This window comes from Calypte anna, chromosome 2, assembly GCF_003957555.1.
Source record: "Calypte anna isolate BGI_N300 chromosome 2, bCalAnn1_v1.p, whole genome shotgun sequence".
Lineage (NCBI taxonomy): Eukaryota > Metazoa > Chordata > Aves > Apodiformes > Trochilidae > Calypte > Calypte anna.
Genome location: NC_044245.1, coordinates 69,597,736 through 69,621,180, shown reverse-complemented (window position 1 = coordinate 69,621,180; position 23,445 = coordinate 69,597,736). Strand labels below are relative to the sequence as shown.

Below are 23,445 nucleotides of genomic sequence, written 5' to 3'. Positions count from 1 at the left end.
AAAACTTGAAGGTTAATAAAGTGAAACTTTAAGGGTCCCACTGGCTGCCGTTTGTTTTTCTCGCAGGTGGGAAGCCCTGCAGTATGAGATGTACGGAGGAGAGAAGGCAAAAAGAAATGAGGGAAACATGTCCCCAGGGAGCAGGCAGTGAGGACAGGTGGTGTTACCTTACTCGGGTGGAAAAGGGAGGTAAGCAGCTAAAATCTCCTCTGGTGTAAAGCTGCAGTCTGGATAAGTGACCATATGAACGTGTGCGGTTTCATTGCTTGTTGCTATGCCCTCCCGGTGGTGGATCTTCAGGAGCTTCATCTCCTCACTGCCAGCCTGGGCTGTTTCCCTTACAGAACAACAACACAGTAGTCCTCTCAGGATGCTTCCTGTTGGGATACACCTATTTTTGTAGCAGGCCCAAGAACTGGCCCAGCAGTCAGTGACTTGTTTGTTGGGCAGTGCTGGACACAAAAACAACCCTGAGCAGCAGGATGGTGGTGTTGACGTGGCGCTGTGCCTGGCTAATCTTGAGCCTTGGAAAGCTTCCCCAGGCCGTGGTGCCACCCTTGCACAAGAACTGGGACCAGAAAATCCCTTTCCTACTCAGGGCTTTCCTTCTCTTGGGGTACCAGTGCTTCTTGAATCTGGGCTTAAGATACACAGCTGTTAGTGGAGTCGTAAACCAGGGCTAAGTCCCAAATCCCCTCCAAGTAACCTGTGGGTATCACAGGAGCTGCTGAAATGGGGAGATAGCTACAGGAACAGAATGGTAAAGACAAAGCTTTTGTAAATTGCTGGAGCACAGTAAGACTGTGATTCCCTGCCCTGGTTGAACTGTGTTAACAGCTTCTCTTGCTGTTCGCCATTCCCACCTTCCCTAGACCTCTTCTGCTGTGCCTGATTTCAGCTGTGCAGTTCATCTTCTGTCTTGCACCAACCCTAGTGCTCTTTTAATCACGTCGTAAGCCAATTCAGCCTGCTTTCCAGCCAAAACCAATTTACTTTCTGCTGTTTTAGTGAGTTGAATTGGCTTTGTGCTGCAATCAAATGTGCGCTGGAGCAAGGACTTGGCAGAAGCACGTGTCCCAAAGGGAAGAAACTGGGGGAGGGATGGGGGGAGAAGGCTACCTCTTGGCAGCAGTGAGTGGTGAATGTAACTGAAGCCTTAACATGAAGTTGTAGTTGGAGACACAGCTACCCATCAGTTAGTCGCTACGCCTTCTCGGTTTGGGGCTGTCATCCTGCTAGCAAAGGCAATCTAACAGCAGGAGTGTTTTACTACTTCATAGTTCTGTTTATTTCTAATCCTGTTTCTAATTAAAGGTAGTCTAGGCTAGTTCAGCAGGTTTTACCCTGAAGAAACCAGGGTGTATGCATGAATTCTGTTCTCCTGTCTAGATGATAGACATTTGGGAAAAACCTTCACTTGCATCCAGCAGAGGATGTCTGCTCTTGATGGGGGGCATGAGGAATTACAGGTCCCTTCAGGTCAGCAGGTTTCATACAAACAGTAGAAAAATTGCAAGGAGAGATGGCTGGAAACAGAATTCTTTGAGGGGGGCTGAAGTGTGAAAGTACCTTGACAGCCACAGTGTAATTAGTAGCTTTGTTAAAGCATTTCTCTTTCTGGGCTAAAAGGGTTAGGTGTGGCCATTTTGGTTTAATGGAAGACTGGGTGAAACTGAAGGGATACAGTTATGGACTGGGTAAAATTCAGCAAAGCTGATGGGCAAGTGTTTAAAAAGCCATTATGGAACCAGGCAGTTGAAATAACAGAGTTGCAACCAACCCAGAATTACATGGTGATATCTACATTAAAAACTTAACTATGTGACCAAAGGGATTTTTCCTGGGAGCTCGTAAAGGTAACACAAAGCATCGAGGTAATGATTGCTGGAGTTACCTATATATGACATAAGAACCAGTGAAACAAGCCACAGAAAATAGTGCTGATTAGGGAGGAATCGCCAGAGGTAGCTGTAGGAATGTGTCTCTAAGGAGAAAAAAATAGGAGCTCATGAAGAGATTAAGTATGGCACTGGATGAATTTGGATGAGAACCATCAAGGGAAAAGATCTCATAATTTGTTCTTAGCCTGTTGCAAGTAAAAGGATGCTGTGTTGTAATATAAGCAGATAGGTTTGTATCGAAGATACACCTGATTCTGTCATCAGTTTCTCCTTTTAATAGAAAGGTCTTTTGGGACTGAATTTTGGCTAGCTCCTGAAGTCCAGAGAGACTGATTTGCAGAAAATGAAGTGTGAAGCTTTTTTTTTTTTCTTTTTTTCTTTTTTTCTGGTCTTTTACTCCAGTAGGTCACATCTGTGTCTTGGATCAACTCAGTCCTGGATACTTGCTACAATGTAACAAAACACAGCAAATCAAAGCCCTAAAAACCGAGCTAGGTATAGAGTACAAGGTGCTGTAAATAGATCTCCAGAGACAGATTTCTCCAGCCAGGCAGGCAGGGCATTAGAGTCTGTTCATTCTGTCAGGAATACAAAGCTCCTGAGATCAACAAGATCCAATTACCTTTGGATCAATTTTTTTGTATCCCCTCTTGGTGTTGCTTTTGCATGAAATCTGTTGTTTATTGTTATAAATAACATGAGAAACAAGAGAAGAATTTGGGTTGAAGGCTTTCTTTTTTTATTTTATTTTTTGTCTTGAAGAGATTTTTAAATCACTGGTGTTTGGAATGAGAGGTAAGTTGAGTTTGGAAACTAAGTAATTAGTGATGTGTTGGTTGGGTTCTTTGTCCTAATGGAGAAAACCTATCACAACACCAAATACTGCTTCAGCAAAAGAAATGTTAACAGTCATGACTGATTTAGTAATAATATTGCATCCTCAGTGTGTGATATTACAAATTCTTATTTTAAAAAGCAATGGGAACAGTCCTTAGGCTTCTGTTTTTGTTGTGTTTGGTAACATTTGACTTGTTTGGTTGATGGTTGTTTTTTTTCCAAGGCCAAGTCCTTTCCAGCATCTTCTGAGCAATTGCCTAGTTCTGATTTAAAGATCTTACAACACAGTTTTTTGGAAAGTGGGATTTTGTCACACTGAATCTAGACTGGCTGGAGAATAGCCAACTTCTGGGACACATCCAAAACAGGCTGAATGCTGTGAGGATGTTTCTATTGAAGCCCTGAATCCCCAAAGACTGTTATCTATGGGCCCCTTGGTATTTATATCAACTTGAAGTACAGAGCTCTAACACCAGTCTCAGTAATGTTCTGCATCACCACAGCTGTCACTTTCATGCTGACTTTCCTCAAGTTCTCCTGTTGCTGGCCACCCAAGCTCTATCTGAAACCTTATCATTCATTTTCTTTTTCCCAGTTTTTAAGTGGAGTCGTAGTAGGCTGAAGACATTTTTCCTCTTCAAAAAATATGAGAAAAACCAAAGTGGCTTTTGAAATCTGAGAAACTGTTAGCATTAAAATGTCTCCCTCATTTCTTCATAGTCCTTTCTCACAAATTCCGTCATTGCTGTGCTGAACTTGGGGGAATTCACAACTGAGTAAGTCTTGGAGACTATCTGCAATCCCAGACTTGGTTTTCGAGAACAATTTACTACTTAAATGTAAAAGTATTTCAGGACTGAAATTTGCTTTCAGAGGACATTTAGAACCTGTGCAGATCTTTGTAGGCTGGCCTGCTCTAAAATTCATGCTGGTGGAACTTTGTGAGGTGCCTTTCTTTTGACTGACCCAGAAAAAGTCTTGGTAGTCCTGTGCAAATGACTTTTAGTACCATATTGCAAACTGTATGAAAATGCTGCAGGAGGAGCTATTTGGGACATCACACTCCCGTCTCCTGGCATGAACACATTACATTCCATTTTATATTAGTAAAATATTTATGAAGTTTTATTAACATGGTAGGAGCTTTGCCTCTTTACAAGAGGTAGGAGTGATGAGCAGTCTGCTTTCTTTCTCATTTAATCTATTCTTACATCGAGTTTTTTTCTTTCCTCATCTGGACACAGATAAAATCCAATAGCAGTGGATATTTTTTTTGCAGTCTAAACTATTAGAGCTGGAGTCAACACTTCTGGCAGTCATTATTAGTAAGATTTCTTGCTCATAGAAAATTTATGAACACATGGAGATGCTGGGTTCAGTAATCTAGCCTTAAAAGGTATCCAAACATTTTGTTCCTGATCAAAACATGTAATCCTCTAGAAGTCTGAGCTATTTACATCCGGTCAGTCTGGCTGGGGCTGTTAATGTTGGCAATTGTATGCATTAAGAAGGGAAAAGAGGCATTAAATTTAGATGTCCAGTCCACGCAGTTTTGTCGCAGTTTTTTTTGACCTCCTGAAAAAGAAATGCAACAGTGGCATCCTGTGGCCCACACAGATCATGACAGGTGGATCCAGTGTAGGACAGAATCTGCCATCAAGGTCATCCCACATATGGATCAAATTATCTCTAAGAAAGTTTACAAAAGAAGGTCGCAGCATTTCAACACAGTGTGTGTTTTTAACCTGGACTACAAAGCTGCTATCTGCTTTTCAACAGGGGCTTTCCACCAGTTTGTCTTATATTCTGCTGCTTATTTTCCTACCGAACACTTGGGTGTCTGGGAAAGAGAGGACGAGTTCAGTTACCCACCAAGGAGACAGACCTTCTGTGTTGCCTTCTTTGTGCTGCTGAATGTTTCCTCAGAAGAGAGGAATAAAGAAGAGTCTGATAGCGTCCTGATTTCAGCTAACCCACAGCTTCATGACACATACATATCCAAAAAAGAATGGTTCAGGAAAGTCCTATGAAGAGAAGACTAGTAAGAGTATTTTTCCCTTGCACCCACATCATACCTGAGTGCTCACTCCCACACACTGTGCACATGTGTCTCCCTCAAGTTTTTCAAATTTCTGGCCTTTACTTTTTTAACTTGGACCACATGTGATTTGCTTACCTCCTTGCTAGCAGATATTGGCAGCCATGACCAGCAGGCTCTCTGCAAGCTTGCAGGTGTGCCAGAAGGCACATTAATGAGAAGCATACAGGCTCACCTGCACTCCTGTGGGCAATTGTCAGGGAAAGCTGTCCATTTTTCCTCATTCTTTCCCTCTTCTCCTGGTTTTACAGTGAATTCGCTTCTCTCAGCAGTGAATTAGGAGATGATGTCTTTTCAAGTGATGTCTTAGGTGATGTCTTTTCAAGTCTCTTCCCTCCTACTTCTTACCTTCTTACGTAGAAGTATAAATGCTGTTGAAGGCTCAACATCAGGAAGGAGTGGGCAGGGACAGGGAGGAATTAAACAACTTTACTGATTTTAATTTTACATTTTCTGGTATCCACAAGGCTCTGCAGAGTATGAGCGATCTACCTTGAGAACTGGAAAAGCAGAATAGGGGCAAGGTTGTCTCCCCATCTGCCAGTGCATGGAAGAACTCGTGAGCATGGAGTGCAGGAAAGTCACCGCGATCCCTTTCTTGGGATGGCTGAAACAGGAGTTAGGGGAACAAAACCAGCAGCAAGCAGGAACATAGTTGTTGCCTTTAGTTAACGAGTCCTCTGAAGATCTTTGTGAAATTGCTTAACTGAGCTTGCACCACCGTTTCTCGCCAGCATTAATCCCTGGGCTGCCTCTGAGAAGAGGCACATGCATGAAGACAAACAAGTGCTGAGGCTGGCGGTGGCTCCAGTGGCGTTAACCCCTGCTCCTGGTGTCAGTTAAACTGACAGCCCAGATAAGAGGAGCCGGTGCTGGTATCACCTCTTGCATAACAAACCACTCGCGACAAAAGAAGCGGCCTCCTGTCAAACGAATTTCCTTTACAACAACTGCCGAGGGGACTATTTTTGGTTTCATTTGCCATACTTTGCTCCTTAGTATCTGGTTAGCTTTTTTTTTTTTTTTTTTTCTCCTCAGTTTTTCTCTCTTTCCCCCCCTTTCCCTGCCAGCTCCTGGAGGAAGTTCCCTTCCTCCAGGAAGATGGCACGGAGCTCTCGGCCATTCCACGGGATGCCACCAGCCTCATCACATCCACCTCAGCTCTGGTGTGTGAAGGGAGGAAGCCTTCAGAGGCAAATAGGCCACCCTGAATCTAGATGAGGGATGTCAAAGACCAGCAAATACACGAGACCAGTTCTTGACAGGAAAGGGCTTTTGCTAAGGCTGGGGACAGAAAACATGTTTTCAGTTGTAGAAGGAGAGCTACAAATGTTCAGCGTTGAAGCAACATCACTGGCGTTCTGCATCAGGCAGTGAGCTCTTCATGTGCCATTAGCAAAGCAAGACCAAGCCTGGCTTTTCCACTGGAGATAAAATTAAAGTGCTTTAGGAATTATGGTGTTTGTTCCATCGGTCTTGACTCTATGGCTGCCTTCTCTTTTGGTCTGTTTGACCCACTGCATGTTTTTAGCCTGCTGAGTAGCCAGAATGATTCTTGTCTTCTGGACGAGATATAAAACAGAAGTCCTGCATATCTGTAATCCATTAGAGATTTTGTGGTGCTCTTTGTAAGAGTGTCTTAAAGCTTTCATTGTTCAGGAAGTAATCCTGATTTGTTCAGATGCAGATGGTAGTTCAGTCAAGTTCCTCATCCTCTTAGCATCTTTTTAAAGCCCAATTCATGTGCTTTATTTTATATTTCCTTTTCCTCCAAAGTATAGAAGAACTTTACAATAATGAGTGGTTTTGTGCTCATGGTACTTCTGAAAGTTGCAAGTTGTTATAATACCTGCTCCATAATTGGATTTGAGGAGCATAGAGGCAAAGTGAATTGACTAAGTCAAGAGAGAAGTCTCTGGCAGCAGAGGAAATTATGCCTTTGTTACCTGAGTGAACATAAAAATTCGGAAGTTAGTGTTCTAGCTAAGGTTTTTCAGGAAACCTCCACAATTCTTATGAAGAAGGAATCACTAGAAATGCTCAGAAGCTTTAGCAGCCACTGTTTTTCTTAACAAACATGAGTTCCCAAGTGCTACAAAATGTTTGCAGAAAATGCATGTATTTTGAGAAAGTGAAGTAAAATTTATTAGATTCTAAAAAAAATGAGTTAAGTTTATAATGTAAATATTCCAATTGATGTCTTTTTCCCTAGTGAAAATAAAAAAAAAGGAAGAAAACCTTCTGGGGAAGAAAGCAAAAATAGGACTTGGTTTCTCATATGGAATGGGAATACAAGTGTATTGGTGATGGAAAAATAAAAACTACATTGCATCTTCGGGATTTACCTCCTCCAGTCTTAGTCTTCTATTCCTGTCTTCAGAGCATAAATGATGAGTGCAAGAGTAACCAGCCTCCATCACCCTAAAAGATGTGCACTGGCACTGGGAGCAACACCCCTCAGTCAAGGAAGGTTAGAGAGAGAGTCAGGAAGAGGTCTTGTGGCTGACAACAGCAGCTCCTTAGGTGCTTGTCTGCTTTACTGTCTGATAGGATTGACCAGGGATCTCCTCTGCAGTTTTTGCTGGCTTACCTCCTTCTGCTGCTTGGGTTCAGATGGCACAGTCACCCCCAGAGTCCATGCTGGGAGTCACCTGGTGCAATCCCAGTTGATGCACAGCAGAATTATTATTAGTGTGCTTCTCAAGGCTTATAGAGCTGCCTCCCCCTACTGTGGCACACACTGCTGTGCTGCCTAGGGGCTGGTAGAAAACTTCCTGCTTTCCTATTCCCCTTTATTCCATTGCTTTTGACTGTGTAATTTTCCACTTTCTCTCAATTTTATCAGGGCGTTGGTGAGCTATGTTTCTGATTCTTCTGCTTTCAAGCCCCTGAATTAGATTTTAATTTAGAAGTTGGAAGTGGGGGGAGCACTGGAAGCAAGGTGGGGTTTGTATCAAAGATGCTTGAAAGTATGCCAGGGAACTGTCAGGATAGTGATGGCTCATGACATATCAAAGCAGGCAAGTGATGGTTCATAATGATGCAAGATCTGCTGAAAACCAGATTAAAACATGAATAGCATTGAGGGCTTTTTAAAGAGAAAATTATTATTGTAGTTGTCCAGACTCATAAATGTACTTCAACCCTTGAAGAAGGGAAGAACCTGTCATATTAGCTTCACTTGTGTCCTTTGTATTTTGCCTCTTTTACTCAGATTTTCAATGTTTTCATCCCACTTCCTCTGTTATGCCTCTTACCTGGATTCCTGGAGGGGTCACTGCCCTTATGTGTCTGCACATTAGGCTCTTGGTTTCCCTGTCACCTGTGGGCATGGAGGCTTTCTTTCAGTCATTTCTCCCTTTGCTCAGCAGTCCAGTTTCCTGCCTCTGTAGGCTTTTTGTCGTTCTACAAAAAGGAGCAGTTGCATCTTCTCCCAGAACAGTAGCATGTGAAGCAGCAAAAAATTTCTTGGCAGAGAGCCTAGAAAAAAATAATTTAGGTTCCACTGGGTGAAAAGGGTCTGACCTTTAAAATTTCTCATGGCACGTTAAAGGGTTTTGGGCAAAAATGTCAGGAAGAAATGAGAACTCTTCTTTCAAAATGGATACAAAATGAGAAAGCCACAGGAGAAAGTGAATTTTCCTCTCATACTGTGCAAAGGGCTGAAGATAACACCAGCTGAATGCATATAAGGGTTGCCTGCAATCATTAAGCTCAATTAATCTTCTTCTTGAGCCCATGTTAATATCTGTGGATTATTTAAACAAAGCAACGGTGGGCAAGCAGGAGAGGAAAATGAAAAAAAAAAAGGTTTTGCTATGAACACTCATACCACCATCACCCAAGCGACGCTGTAATACAGAAACTGGGTCAGAGACACCCTTCCCCCCCCATGCTGTCAAAGTTATTTGAGCATCTATTGAAACCCTCACAATAGAAGAGTTTGGCTCCTGCATTCACTAAGCAAAACTGATTTGTGTTTCTTGGTGCTGAAAAAGCTGCTGGGTAATTTTCCATGCAAGTACAATGCAGCAGTTCAACTGATCCCTGATAGCTGATTTCTTGCTGATTTGCCTTTCATTTACTAAGACACTACTGCTTTCATTTAGCATTTCTAACTTTGCTGAATCTGTTGTTTAGATGCCTTAAGCCTATCTCTTGCCTTTATTAGTTTTAGGAGCTGTACTGGTAGCCTTCATTCAAAGTTTCAGTGATTGCTCTCTCTCTTCAGCTGTTGCTTAATCTGTTGTCTACTGATGATAGAAATCCAACTTAATTAGTTTATTTGCTTTTAGGATAATTTAATTGAAATATATTAGTTCAGAAGTATAGCTTGGATAAATTCAAAGACAGCTCTTCTGGACTCTTCCCACTGCCCTTTTTAATCCATATTTGAGCCTTTCATCCTTGTTTACAGCTGTCCCATTAGCAGTCTCAGCCTTCTGGCATGCTCTGTCTGCTCTGGGTGTTTCTGTCTTGTTTTTCTGGCTTCTTTCAAGGAGCCCCAGTGGCTCCACCTTGTCCTGAAAAGAAAACCAAACTATGCTTCATACTCATAATGATGGTCTGCACAGGTTGCCAGTGAGCACAGAACCTGGGAGTCAGGTTATCAGGAGTGGCACTGTTTGGCAGTGGCTGTAAGCACTTACTCCGAAGGAGACACGAGTGAAGTGAAATAACAGCCTCTAGAGTTTAAATCTGTTTTATAATATTCCATTATCTATTTTCACTTCCCCTCCCTGCTGCCCTCAGTATGCACTTTCACATGCCCTCTCACACTTTCTCCTCCTTACGTAAAATGTCATTTGATTCTTGAAAATTGCCTGACTTGATGGGTAGTGTTGCCTGGAGGTGTCTGGGGGGATCTGCTTGACCAAGGAGCCAAAAAGGCTGTTTGGGCTATGGCTGCTGGGAGCTGCACACCCTAAGTAGTTGTAGCACAGTGTGTTAAAGAGGCATGCTTGGGGCTGACAAAGGAGGAAGAGGAGGCAGATAATATCCTTGCTTCTTCTGTTGCTTAGTTCACTCTCCGGACAAGATCCAGTTATCAACAGCAGTGACAACCGATTTGCCCATTCATGTTTAGCTCAGTTTTCATTCTTCATCATAAAAATAGTAAAAAAACCCCAGAGATTTTGTTAGTTTCAGCAATGAATGTTTCTTTAGATACTTCTCCTGAGCAGGCACACAACCAGCTATGTCAACATTTCTTCTTTGCTCCCCAAGAAGAAGAAGAAATAGAAATTCTTGTCATTCCACCCTTTTGCCTAAGCTTTGGGAGAAACTCAAGGGAAGCTATTTGTATCCTGAAGTTTGATAGCTGAATGACTTCTCTCATCAAAGCTAATCACTTTCCAGCCCTGTCTCTGGCAAATACCCTGCCTGTAATAATCAAGCCAGTGCCTATGACATAGTTTTGTGGTAGGACAATATTTTAAAATAATTTGGTAGCATCGCACACACAAAAAAATACTTATAATTAGCTCGTATCCCTGAAGTTGGAAGAGCTTTTCAGTTCATTAAGGGCTGCTGGCCAATTCCCTTATCTAATTGGATGAAGTTCCTACTTTCTCCCATTTGTCTGATGTCTGCTTTTACACAAACTCATTACAAGCAGCTGTACTCAAAGTTTATAACAACAGCCCCAGTGAAGACTAGGCAGAAGTGCAATAGCTGTTCTGTTCTCTCTTTTTCATCTGATCTCAATCCATTTTGGTGGTTGATGTGTGCCCAAACATCTTTCCCTAGCACCTAATTCTCCCCCTTCCAGCTTTTTATTGTGAATTATCTTAATAATTAGAAACCAGACAAATTGCGTAAGATCCATCTGTCTGCTTTGAAACTGGAGGGTTTACAGCTTGCTTTCAAGGAAGACGGATTTAAGGTAATTACTTTTTTCTGTGAGGCATACATAAATGATTTTTTCACTTTATTTTAAAGCTGGCATTAAGGTGCAATCAAGTAACTGCTACACTCTTCTTTATATCTACAGCAGCATTAAACCTCTTCAGAGGCATCATAATGGTAGAACAGCAGCTCCCTAGTTAACATTATTAAGCTTTTGTGTTTAGATGGATTTTTTTTGGAAAATAAATTCTTTAAAAAACCCCAAAAATAACACACACTACACTTTTCATTGGGACTGCTTTTTTCCCATGTTCTTTTGTGTAATTTGAAACCTCTACTTAATAGAGTATATATAGTAATAAAAAGTCTTCATTTGCTAGAACTTGAATGTTTCTTACTGGGTATAAGGAAGATAAGCCTGGGTATATTTAAGTCACACTTAAGAAGAAATACTTATCATGAACTTCCTGCAGTACAGATTTACCAGCATTAGAAGTGATTTTATAATTTCCATGGATATTTTTCTTCCACTGTAAGACCTATTCCACTGGAGTGCTATTCCAAGGTTTCCTGAGGAACTTCCAGCTGAACTTTTTCTTTCCCTTATCACGTTCCATCTTCCCATCAAACAAGATCAGGGAGGCTCTGGAGGAGAGAGGGAAATTAATGGAAAAAGTTTTCTCACTACATTTGTTGTTTCATGAGGGCACTCACCTGTGACTGTAAGTGCTCTTTATATAGCCCAGTGTCGAGAAGACCTATCTGACAATACAGAGGACATTCATCAGCACTGGGGTCTTAAGTTATAGCTGTGGATGTGTACATGCACATGCAGAAGAGGGAAGACAGAAAAGGAGCCAAGGGAGTCACCAGGGGGGGATTTTAAGAGATTTCTTCCTTAGCCAAATTCCAGTAAGGAGGGAAATTTTCTTTTGCTTGTGCCCCACCTCCTAGCATCAAGATTCTTTTCCAGTTCCAGTGCTCTCCCAGCTTTGAAGGTCACCAAAGTCTTGACCCAGATGAGGTTCACTACACCCTTAGCTCGCTCTAGATTTAAAGATGCAAACATGTTTTAACATCCAAGGCTGGATATCAGTAGGGGGGAAGGACCTGATGAATCCTACCTGAACTTGCTCTCCCCTATTGCCCTTCCTTCATGTAATCTTAAGAAGTACCAGAACTGAACATTTTGTTTCTGTTCCTGTCAAAGTATGAAAAATGAGCAGTGTTGTAACTGAGTCCCTGGTTATTGCTGTTGATACCTTTATGGTGAAGTTCATGGTGTGCAAACTGATTATCAGTTTTCTCAATGGTGACCTGAACAAGTCACTTAATTGGTTGTTCTAATATGAAACTGAATCTCAGCATGAGACATAGGTAGTTTTGACTGATAAATATCTTTACTAGAAAAATTAAATCTGTTAACGTCTCTTGTTGTCAGATAGTTTGCTCCATCAAACATGTTTCATCATGTACTCAGCTTCTGTTTAGACAAATACAAAACATGGGCATTCTTCTTGTTTAGAGTCCCATCAGTACTGTTGTTTCCATTTGGGGCTGGTGCTCCATATGTGCTAAGATAAGGTTGATTGACATTCATAAGTGAGAATATTTAGGTCAATTCTACCCAATAAAGATAATTTTTATAACTGACCTCTACTATCCTGTTGTCTTATTTTTTATAGCTTTACATATTAAAAGGGCTCATAAAATGCTCAAACATTTGTTTTGCCAGCTACAGTTACCACAGGTGCATCATTAAAATGACAACGGTAGTTGCTCTGTGCTGTCTAATTTTGTAAAGTTTTGACAGAATTGAAGATATTAATGTATGTTTGTGCTTCTAGTCATTTGTGAATCATACCGCTTGATTGGATGGTTCAACAAGATAAACAGATGTGGTCTTTTGGGAAATTAAAATGGCTTATTTCTTTTGTGAGTTTGTTTGTACACTGCTTTTGCTGGAAGAAGCATTAGTTGAGGGAGATTATGGAAAAAAACAGGGACTTATTTTCCTAACACTTAAGTGAGTGGTGATAGTTGTTGGAGGATATGATGACAGAAGAAAAGGGGGTTTTAATTTTGGTTTTGAAGTGAGTGAGGGTGGGCGGATGGATACTCAGGACACACTAATGAAGTTATGTTGACAACTGTTAAGTCTGTCATGTATCATTGCAAGGAATGTGTCTTTATGAGCATATTGCACTGGAGACATTTGTGCAATTGTCAGCTGTAATTAAAGAAAAAAATGATTCAGCAGTGGATATACAGTTGAAAATGAAGGACAGAGGTGGTTTGTTGGGGTTTTTTTATGTGGCTGTGTACAATTCTGTTTGCCAAAAATGACTTATTTTTGGACAAGCTAATTCTTCCCAAGTAGCTACTAAATTGAAAAAATTAATTGAACCAGGGACTTTGTTGGGTTTTAATAAGTTTTCTCCCATGGGAAAAGCTCCAGTTTAGGGCACGCAGATAGAGCCTTTTTGATCACATCCTTTTTGGTGGCATTCTGAAGCTGAATAGAAAAATTACTTCCAAAAGGGCTTGGGAAAGAGTGAGGTAAAATGTCACATGTCAAGCATGCAAAATAAGCAAATAAACCAATACTGCTTAGACCCCAGGGTGTATCTGTGTTTGCACGTGTTGTGCTCACTTGTGATACACATCACAGCTGTGTGTCATGTTCCATTGTCCTAATACCTTTCTGAATGTAGCACAGGTTTTGGTGTTGCTTTCAAAGGGGACTGCAAGTATTGTAAAGGGGCAGCTGGCATTTTGTCCTCAAAAAGAATGAGAAGGACTTGGGATGGCTCTCTTGATTATTTTTTTTCCCCCCAGGCTGAGCTTCCCACCACAATCAACCTGAACTGAAGATAATATATTTGAAGAAAGACCCATGTTTTTCTCAGGCTGTCAGATAACCTTGTGTAGCTCTTAAAGCTGTTTTGCAATTATAAATGGCTCCTGAAGGGAGTGCAAATACTAAACCACAGTATTAATTAGAGTAGATGATGGTGGGAGCAAGGTGGCATTCTTTGAAAAGCATGTGATGTGAAGAGCAGCCTGGACCTATCTGTACTGTGGATGCTGCCTCATCTCTTGCTAGAGGTAGCTGTATATTTTTTTTTCTCTTTTATACTTCTTAAGTATCTTTTATGACCTCTGGATTGGCCTTCCTTTCCCCCTCCATCTTGGCAGAAAACAAGGAAGCAGCCGCAAAGTAACAGGATTGACATCTAATTCCTGGAAGCTGTGACTTGGATGTAACTGGAAGCAGTGCTGTTTGTCCTTGGTTAAAGATTGATTTTCAGTCCCTAAGGAAACCATGCAGACAATTCATCATCTGATTTAGGTGGTGAGCAGCTGGAGTGAAGGGCTTGTTATATACCTTGGCTGTGAGGCGGAGGAGTGAGGAGGAGCTGAACATGAGCACCTTTATTTAAAATACATCTGTTTCTTTTCCACGGCTGTGTTTTGGGGTTTTTTAAAGCGTAAAATGTACCAGCTTCTTTTCAAGCTGTCTGCTGGAGGAAGCTGTGCCTGCTGCTAGCAGTAAATGAGTTATTTAATGGGAAGAATATTTGCAAAGCCTGGAGAGAAATAGCAGCTGCTTTTTTAAGTGCGAAAAAAACCAAGCTATAATATTTCAAAACTGCAGCAATATCAGAGAATTTATTTTCTAAAGGCCTGGATGAAAGGAGATTAGTAATGTGTAGGGGGTGCTGAGCACCTCACCTGTTTTATTCCTAGGTGTAGAGGGAATTCAAAGATGGAAAGCAACCCCAGAGCCACATGGACTACTGGCCAGTTTCCTTCAGCAGTCTCATGAGGGAACACCTTGGTTTGCTGTCGGTTTAGACTTCAAGCAAAAATCATGGGAGGACAGAGCAGTGCAGGCAGGGGTCCCTTTCTGGCCAGGCCATGGGGAGAGGTGGATCAGAGGGCACAGGGTGCCCCGGCTCCCTGCTGGAAAGGGACTGGGATTACATCGCGGGGCTGTGGCCTCTCTGTCTGCCGGGGATGTTACAAGGTGCTGGCATCTTTATGCTATGAACGTGGGCTTGCCAGAACTTGCCTCTGAGGTGGGTTGGTGTGTTTTGCATTTCTGGGTCCTGCCAGTGAGTCTGTAGTTGTTAGGATGGGGGTTTGGGGGGGAGCAGTGGATGCTGGATGTTGCACAAGTCAGGAGTTGGGGCTCTTTAGCCACAGTCACCTTGATTTGCTGTTTGCTATGCTGAGGGATCACATAGTAACAGGTATAGAGGCTCGACGCCTCTCAGTGCAGCTTTCCAGAGACAATGTCTTGAAAGAGGAACTTTTCCAATTGCCTTATGTGCCATGTGGCTCACAGGTTTGCTTTCCAATCTCTCGTAATTTTCTTTCCAAAATATCCGGGAGTCACAGTGTCAATTCATTTTATTTTTAGTTTATAGCTCAGAGATGCTGTTAAGATTTGAGATATGTAAGAATGTGACAGGACAAGAGGCAAGCTGAAAAAGGATAGATTTAGACTGGATACAAGGAGGAAATTCTTCATTATGAAGGTTGTGAGGCACCAGCACAGGTTGCCCAAGGAAGCTGTGGATGCCTCCTCTCTGGAAGAGTTCAAGGCCAGGACTTGGAGCAACCTGGTCTGAGTGGGAGGTGCCTCTGCCATGGCAGGGGCTTTGGAACTAGGTGATCTTTAAGGTCCCTTCCAACTCAAACCATTCTGTGATTCTGGGAAATGCTGCACAGTTTGAATATTTCTAAGCATACTCAGACAACTAAAGATATGACCCCCTGCTGCATCAAGTTGCTAAATATTTGTTTACCACTTCTGTAAGCTAACTTTCTGCTGTAGGGCTTTATGGTGAATGGGATAGAGCCTGTTTGTGCCATTCTAATGAGGTGATGCTGGATTGGGTGTCATTCATCCCCCTACAGCCTGAATAAACAGCTTAGCATGGGCTGTGACTGCGTTGACAGAAAAGGCATCTTCATAATCTGGATGAAACTATCTCAGCTGGGTGGTCTGGTAATGCAAAGACCACCACTGTGCTTATGATCACAGTAGCATAGCCCAAGATATACACATTACTGGCAGTATTCCACTAATAGTATCATTCACATATATTATACTTTATCTGCCAAAGAGTCTTTGGTTTTCCCAGCGTGGTGAGAACAGTAATATTCTGGGAGGCCCAGGCAAGAAAGGGAAAAGTTATACTGAGGATCAGTAATCTTTTTAGAGTGGGAATGTACAGGTGTGGGAGATTTAAATCTGCATGAAATGCCAGGTGGCCTCAGTGAAATCTCTGACTAAGGCATTGGACAGCATCACTGATCAGGTAGGCAGGTAACTGTAGCTACTCAGGTGGACACAGAAAGGTAAGGAGATTCCTTTTCCATGTCATCTCCAAATATATAGATTGGCTGGCTTTTTTTATTTACTTATTTATAAAGCCACACATGTGGCTTTATAAAGCTTTGCACGGGTACTATCTGCTCCAGATGCACACTTTTATCTGCACAACCAAGACTTAATGTTTGAGTGCAGATTTCAGAGCTTCTCACTATAATCAAGGCATTGCATTCCCACTGTTGTGCTCATGCTTGTAATGGGAGTTTTGGAGGACACATGCAGAAGAGGGCACACTAACACATTTCTCCAGGATATCCAAAAGGCAGCTCAGGACATTTAAAATTAAGTGCACAGGTCAGGATCAGAATAGGTATTCATATCAAAGAGGAAGAGCTTCTGGTTGAGCTAATCCAGGAACACTTTTCAGTATATGGCAGGATATCAAGGAGTATACCTGCACCTTGAGAAATCCTGAAAAAATTAGATACTGATGGTTTTTACTGACTTGTGTATTTATCTCTTTGAGGTTTTAGAGAACCATTCTGACCATTTTCAGTACTCAAGCTCATTTGTAGGGGGTGGGGTTAACTACAGCCTATGGTGGCATGCTTCAAGGGCTGCTTTGTTTGTCCATTTGTGCAAGTCAGTTTCTTGCAGTGCACAAATCTTGACTGCATGGTCTTTTGCCCCGTGTACAATGTCCTCAGAGGTAGTTCTTGATATCAAAGTTACTTACAAGCGGAAGGCTAACTCCTCCTAGGCCCAGGTGTTATGTCAAACTTAAAATGGCATGCAGTTGTTATCGGCTGTTCATACTAGAATAAATTTCACATTGTATCATTTGTAGTCTTCCATTAAATATTTAATAATATGTTAGGGGGACAAAGGCAGCAGCTATAGGTACTTTGGGCTGGAGCACCTGCTGCCACAGAGGGACTGCAGCTCACTGCCAGCAGATTCTGTGGAGACCTTCAGTGCTTGAAACTGTTAGAACTTTCTGATTTTGACCCAACAAAACTTCTTTAAAGGTGTTCCTACTGAATTTTCAGATGGCCAAAACCCACCTTAGTTATCAGGTCTAATGTTTATTTTGTTTTTATGCAGACCTCTTCTGTTCAATGGTAAGGTAGGCATTTAATCATGGGTGCTGGACTGTTAGCTTTTCAGAAAAACTGGAGTCATCTGACCAGGCAGAAAGAGTAGATTCACTGAACTAATTAACCTGGTTTTGCTGAACTCTGTTTGCTTCCCTAAAGAAACTTAATCCAATCTTTGTTACGTGTTAGCTAGTAAAAAAAGGCAGTTCTGAGGCTACTTTCCTCCAAGTCTCACAGAATAATGGGGGGGGGGGGCAGTGCTTGAAGTACTGCCAATTTGCTTACCTTCTGCCCTGGAAAAGATTTAGTAACCTTGCTCTCTGCTGGACAGTTTAATCCTAGAGCCTAGAGGATTGAGTCTGTTCATTCTGTTCTGCTGCTGTTGCTCCTTCTTTTGATTTCAGGCTGACTGCCTCCACCTTCTTTGTCTTCAGGGATGCAGACAGAGGGACAGAAGTTTTGCACGTGTCAGAATTGTCCTTGAATGGAATTAAACTGCTAACTTCAGGCACTCAGAGCAATTGCATCCATGACAGCGCATCCACTGGGCTGCAAAATCCACTCAAGAATCTGGGTAAATTCTTAGGGCAGTTAAATGCTCATTTCCTGAGCTTGTTTAGCTATTTATGTTCTACATGAACTAGAGCCACAGAAGGTATGTGACAACAACTGTGATTTGAGGGCCAGTTAATGTAAGCCTTTAAGAACAAAATACCTAAGTACCTGCTGGAAACCCCTCATAACTGTAAAAAACCTTCATCAGTAACAAAAATGCTTCTTTTTTTCCAGTTGAAACTTCCTAATACGCTTTTTATCTCCTTTCTACAAGGATGAAAGGTAGTTTTAGCAAGTAAATAGTTTTGCTGCACTTTCCACAAAAGACATCAGAGGTATGAGACAGCAGGATGGGTGACACTCTTCCCGAGTCCCAGCATCTGTACACTTTCATTTTACACAGCAGCAACTTATCAAACCCGGGCTATTGCATCTCAGTGCAGGGAGCACTTTGAGACAGGTTGGCAAACGCTGGCCAGTGTTGAGCAGGAGAAGTCACTGGAGCTATCAGGAAGGAAACATTATGTTTCATTTATGGGATTATACTCAAAATGGTTGAGTAGCTTTTTATCAACAAATCCTAAACAATCAAATGCAAAACAAGTAACTCACAGTGTGCTTTATTATTTTTTTCACAATATTAACTAGACAGACATGGAAGGTTTAATGGCAGCATGTTCTTATAACATTTTAAAGACAGAGAACAACATAATCATATTAAATGATGATAAACTGACAAACTACATTACCATACATACATCATCCAAAGGTACTGGATAAACGATATCTGCTTATGTACATTTACGCTGGTGATAATTAAAATTCAAATATTCAGAAGAAAAGGAAAAAAAATATGCTATTTAAATTATAAAAATATTTCACTGTGTGATGAAGCTGCATTAACTTAGTATAGGAGTGTGACTGAAACCAAATACAGATTAAATGCCTTCCTTGTACTTAGCTTTGTTTGAAAAGAAATAGAATGAAAAACAGAGATGGGCTTTTGCAATGAGAAAGCATTTTTATACTCCTAAATCAAAAGATGTTTTATACTCCTAAATCAAAAGATGTTTAATTTTTCATATAGTACTGAGCCATAAACTCATAATACAAATGAAGTCACTTTGCTACCTTGTTCAAAGATAGAAAGAGGAAAAAAAAAGGCTTTAAACATGCTACTTCACTATACTTTTAACCAATAGGACTTCTAGGTTTGTGCAGTGGAATGCAGGTGCATGGCTAAGCAGTGTCATGCTTCAGGGTCAACGCATGCAGTCCTGAACTCTATCATCTTCATGTTTCCTTTGCACATCTGGTTACAGAGAAACATTTCTTTTTTTTCATAATTTTTCCTTATTAGTGCAATCCCACTCAGGAAGTGTAACTGATAAATAGTGATTGGATAATTTTATGATTTACAAAGAATTTTGTCATTGATAATTTTTAGTAATTGCAGTCAATGTAGTGCACACGTTTGTACTGGTTTTAGTTAGAAGTTATTTTCAGACCACCTTGGGTGTATTCCTGCATCTAATGAAACTTGAAATTTTCTTACATACCAGTGTCATCCTCCATATCTTCAAGCCCCCTTCCTTATCTGTATATTCTCTGTTACCTTGACAGTCCCATTACTCCTTTGATTGATCCAGTGCATGCTCCATTAAGAAATGTCCACTGTGTCAGCTCCACAGAATTTCAGAATACTTAACTTGCACATTTTTTTTACTGTTTTTCCATCTGTTCCTATGTTAATGATCTATAACAGATCTTAGGTGATCTTACAGATTTTTTTTTTTCAGATTTTTTAATTTTCTTAAGCAATGGAGTGAAAAAGAATTAATAAGAAATAAATGGAATACAGCAAAATCAAGTATTTCTTTTAAATTCCTATAGGTTTCCTGTTTTGATAAAGACTGTCTTCAGAATTAACACAGTTTTATAGTAAAGAATAATTGTGGAGCCTCTGTAATTTTTTATTCTGCCCTTATATCATCCTTTTTCAAGGAAAAGGATGAGAGAACAGATTCCAGCTAAGAGTCATCTTTAACCCAGGAGTTATTTCAGGGATCTCTTTGTTTCCCTCTACTTACTAACCTCTTCCTTTGTTGTCCTCTGATCTTCCACACCTAACCACTTCAGAAGTGTCCCTCTTACTTATGTTTTGCTTCTTCAGCTTGGATATGCTGGCAGTGGTCAGCTGTGTGTGCATTCCTAGTGACTGAAGATGCGTTTTCACTGAAGCATAAGTCTTGGAGCATGGAAGTCTGTAAGGCATTTTGTGGGGAACAAAAAGTCATGTGAAAGCGTCATGAAGAATAGGAGTGACCGGAATTATTGCAAAAGAAATGCAGGAGTGAGAGGAGAGGATTTTATTAAAGAAGTTCAAGCTTTTATATACATTCAATGTTTCTAATATGCTTCTTAATAAATGTATTATCATCAACTATCATTATACCTAATGCAGCCACAATACTGTACTATTCTGCAGTCAGGATGGGAAAACTCAATTAGCTCTTTAATAAAATAAAATCATCAACAGTCGTCATGACTCTTCTTTTTGCCTGGTATTAACTAATACACTGGGACCTCCAGTGAGTAGACACAACAGAACACAAAATCCTCAGTATTTATTTAAATGTGTATCATGCGTCTTCTTCATATTATTTCTAAAGCAGCTTTAAAAAACTTTTGCCGTTGGAAGGTATTAAAAAATAAACCCCATTCAAATTATCCTGGTAGTATAGCAGCACTGGAATTGATAGTTACTCTTTTACAACTTTTGACAATGTAAACCTTTAATAAAATAAAAAATATTGAAACAATTTGAGGTCTAATAGCTCATGAACTTTAGTGGGTGTATGGGCACAAATTGAAACGAAGACTAGGTTGTGAAATGAAACATTAGCTCAATACCAGCCAATTCCAATTGTGAAATTGGCTGCAAACAAATTAGGCTTGGAAGCTGAAAAAAACAAAGCCCACACTCAAGCCACAACATTCGGTTGCTTCCATTTCAAATATTTTTTCATATGAACCCTACATGAGCATGCTCACTTGTGACAGAAACACTCTGAAAACACTCCAGATGCTTTTTGTTTGATGCTGTTTTTTTCATTTTTCTTTAATCAAGCAAGCATAGTTCACATTTTTTGTTTTCTTAGAAACGTTTTCTATGTTTCTATAAAATGAAAAGTAATTGCAAATTTGAAATGTAAGCTCGTTCCATCTTTGCTCATACAAAGTGTAGGTGCCATGACTAAATAGCAGTAAAAATGCTGAGATGTACAACTCTTAAAAAAAACAAACAAACAAAAAAGCAGCTTTGAAGACACAACATCAACTACAGTCTTAACATTGAACATATTACATTCCCAAGTTAATGGAGATATTTTGCATATAATGCCACAAAGTTATTCGACTGAAATCTTGAGGTTGAATCTACAGTTAATTCACTGTATTTTTTTTTTCATCCTTAGAGCACTTATGTATTGTACGGTACATTTTATCCAGAGCTTTGCAACCCTTTCTTTTAATGTCAGGACATCCACTTACCCACAAATCCCAGATTTCAAAAGTTTCATAGAAAAAATAGGAGTGCTTGACTTAAACATTGGAAGCTGGACATTTCCATGCCTCAGAGCAGCTTCAAACTCTTCAGCTTCCTCAGATCTCCCTCTCTGAGTACATGGAAAGCCCTGCATTAAAATGCATTGATGCATCTGGTTTCAGAACACAGGTACATTTATAAAACTGTATATTGAGTACTCAGCTTTATTTTTACTTGAGTTGCATTTTGTAACATGAACAGATGATTTCACACACACGCACCCCTTTTCCTCCACCCTATTTTCGCCTGAAATGACAGTAGGCACCTGCACGATAGAGGTGTCAAAATGTCTCTGTCCAAAGAGAGGATCTGGAGATTCTTCATCATCTTTTCTTCTGTAGACAGTCTTAGGAAATTATCGGCATGAAACAATTTTGAGGGCGAGGGGCAGGAGGATAAAGCTCACTTTCTTTTCCTGTTATGAAAATGAACTTGATTTTGGTGTCCAGGTTGATAAACAAGGATAGTCAGAGCTAATCTGTAACTCAGCTGAGGTCTGTTTCTTGCCAAATAAAATTAAGAGCTTTTTCAACTTTCAGAGATTTAGAGACCACATCTAATTGGTTTCAAACCCCTGGAGGAACTCAGTAAGTAAACAGGATTAGTTGCAGATATGAGCCCACTACAGTGGGACACAGGTCAGGTCTTCAGACTCCAGCTCTGCTCTGATGAAGCAGGCACTTAAGGTCTCCTGATGTTTCTGTGTCAGTAGCCGCAAAAAACGTTTTACTGCTGAGAAAATAACTGGAATGACAATTTCCTGCTAGCCCCAAAGACTTAACTTCACTCTTCTAGTAAAAAAAAAAGGTATTCGAGTTGACATGTATTAGGGTATTGTGATTATGATGTGATGGCACAACTGATAACTTGAAAATGCATGCTTGCAAGGCATAGGCAATCGTATGTCCAACTGTTCTCCTGTAGGGATAGCCAAGTGTCCTTCAAGAAGTTGCCATCTTGAGTCCACATTTGTACCATGTTGAATTGTTTACTCCATCAGTTCTTGCCAGCAGGACAGGGTGAGAACTTGGTTCACGCTGACCTTGTCTTTCAGATCCCTCCCAGCCATCCGGAAAAATGCAAGAAAAATCAAAACAATTAAGCAGCCGTTAGCAGCTCAAGTAACTGCCCTCATATGTGTAAGCAGGTAGGTCTTTGTCAGCTCTTCAGAGAGAATATAATCCAGTCAGCTGCATTTATTAAAAAAAGAACCTAAAATACTTTGGGGCTCATTAAAGTTAAGAATAGCAACACAATGTGATGACAGATACAACTTGCAGAGTTTCTGAAAATAGCAGGTTAAAATGTAAATATCTTTTAATAAATAATTCTCCTGCAATGTAAAAATAAATGGTATTTCCTTTGGCAGTAATAGCTGATTTAATCTTTAGCTGGGGAGTTGTTTTGCTCATAAAATATCATTGTGCTACAGAAAAAAAAAATATTATTTTGTTGTTTTGAAAGGCTTTTGTAATCCACGATAAACTGGGTGACTCTACTTATGTCCAAGATAAGCGCCAAGAGTGATGCAAGCTCCCACCAGAACCAGACTCAGGATAGTCTTCAGAGAGATCCAGGAGAAATCGAACAAAGGCCTCATACTGTTGCCATACAACTCCACAAAGGCATCCTGGAATGGGAAATAACAGAAGATCAGAATTGCAGTAACTTTTTCAGAGAGGGAGGGCAACTTCTTCATGCCCAATGGTTGTCCAGTAATCACGCTGGCACAAAACCCCCGCACAAACCTATTGAAATAGTGATTTGGGAGCTATGTTATTGTGCAGTGCTTGGCACAAAGTTCTCCTGCCTGTTTCTTTACAAGTATTGCTGTGATTACTTAAGAGTCCTGCCTTCTGCTTTAGGCACACCCAGTCTAATTGGAAATATAGGAGCAGCATTTTCAAATATGGGTACCATCATTTTGAATGTTGTATATGCAAACATACACTAAGGAGGTATATGGACCTTCATTATCCAAACCTTTAATTTCCACTGGACATGAGGTATCTATATTGCTGGTTGGCCTCACTGAAAATAAGGCAGCACTTATTTGGTTCCCTTGGGACGCATTTAGAAGACTCTCTGAAGAAGCCACAGATGTTTCTTCCATATGAACCAAAGCTGTTAGGGTTGTACTATACCTCTGATGGTCTTTC

At 40.6% G+C, this 23,445-nt stretch overlaps 1 protein-coding gene and 1 long non-coding RNA gene across 2 annotated transcripts in view; one reads left to right on the top strand and one right to left on the bottom strand.

Annotated features, from left to right (window-relative positions):
• Positions 1–109: 109 nt before the first annotated feature.
• On the top strand, positions 110–22,837 carry LOC115597885. Its single transcript, XR_003987230.1, has 3 exons — positions 110–189; positions 22,341–22,433; positions 22,751–22,837. It is a non-coding gene; the product is annotated as an uncharacterized LOC115597885 (long non-coding RNA).
• The window catches only part of BCL2 (BCL2 apoptosis regulator), a 95,339-nt gene continuing 90,175 nt past the window's right edge, over positions 18,282–23,445 (bottom strand). Inside the window, 1 exon segment of the mRNA XM_008492605.2 lies at positions 18,282–22,916. Within this exon segment, the coding sequence (XP_008490827.1) occupies positions 22,782–22,916 (135 nt within the window). The 3' untranslated portion in view covers positions 18,282–22,781.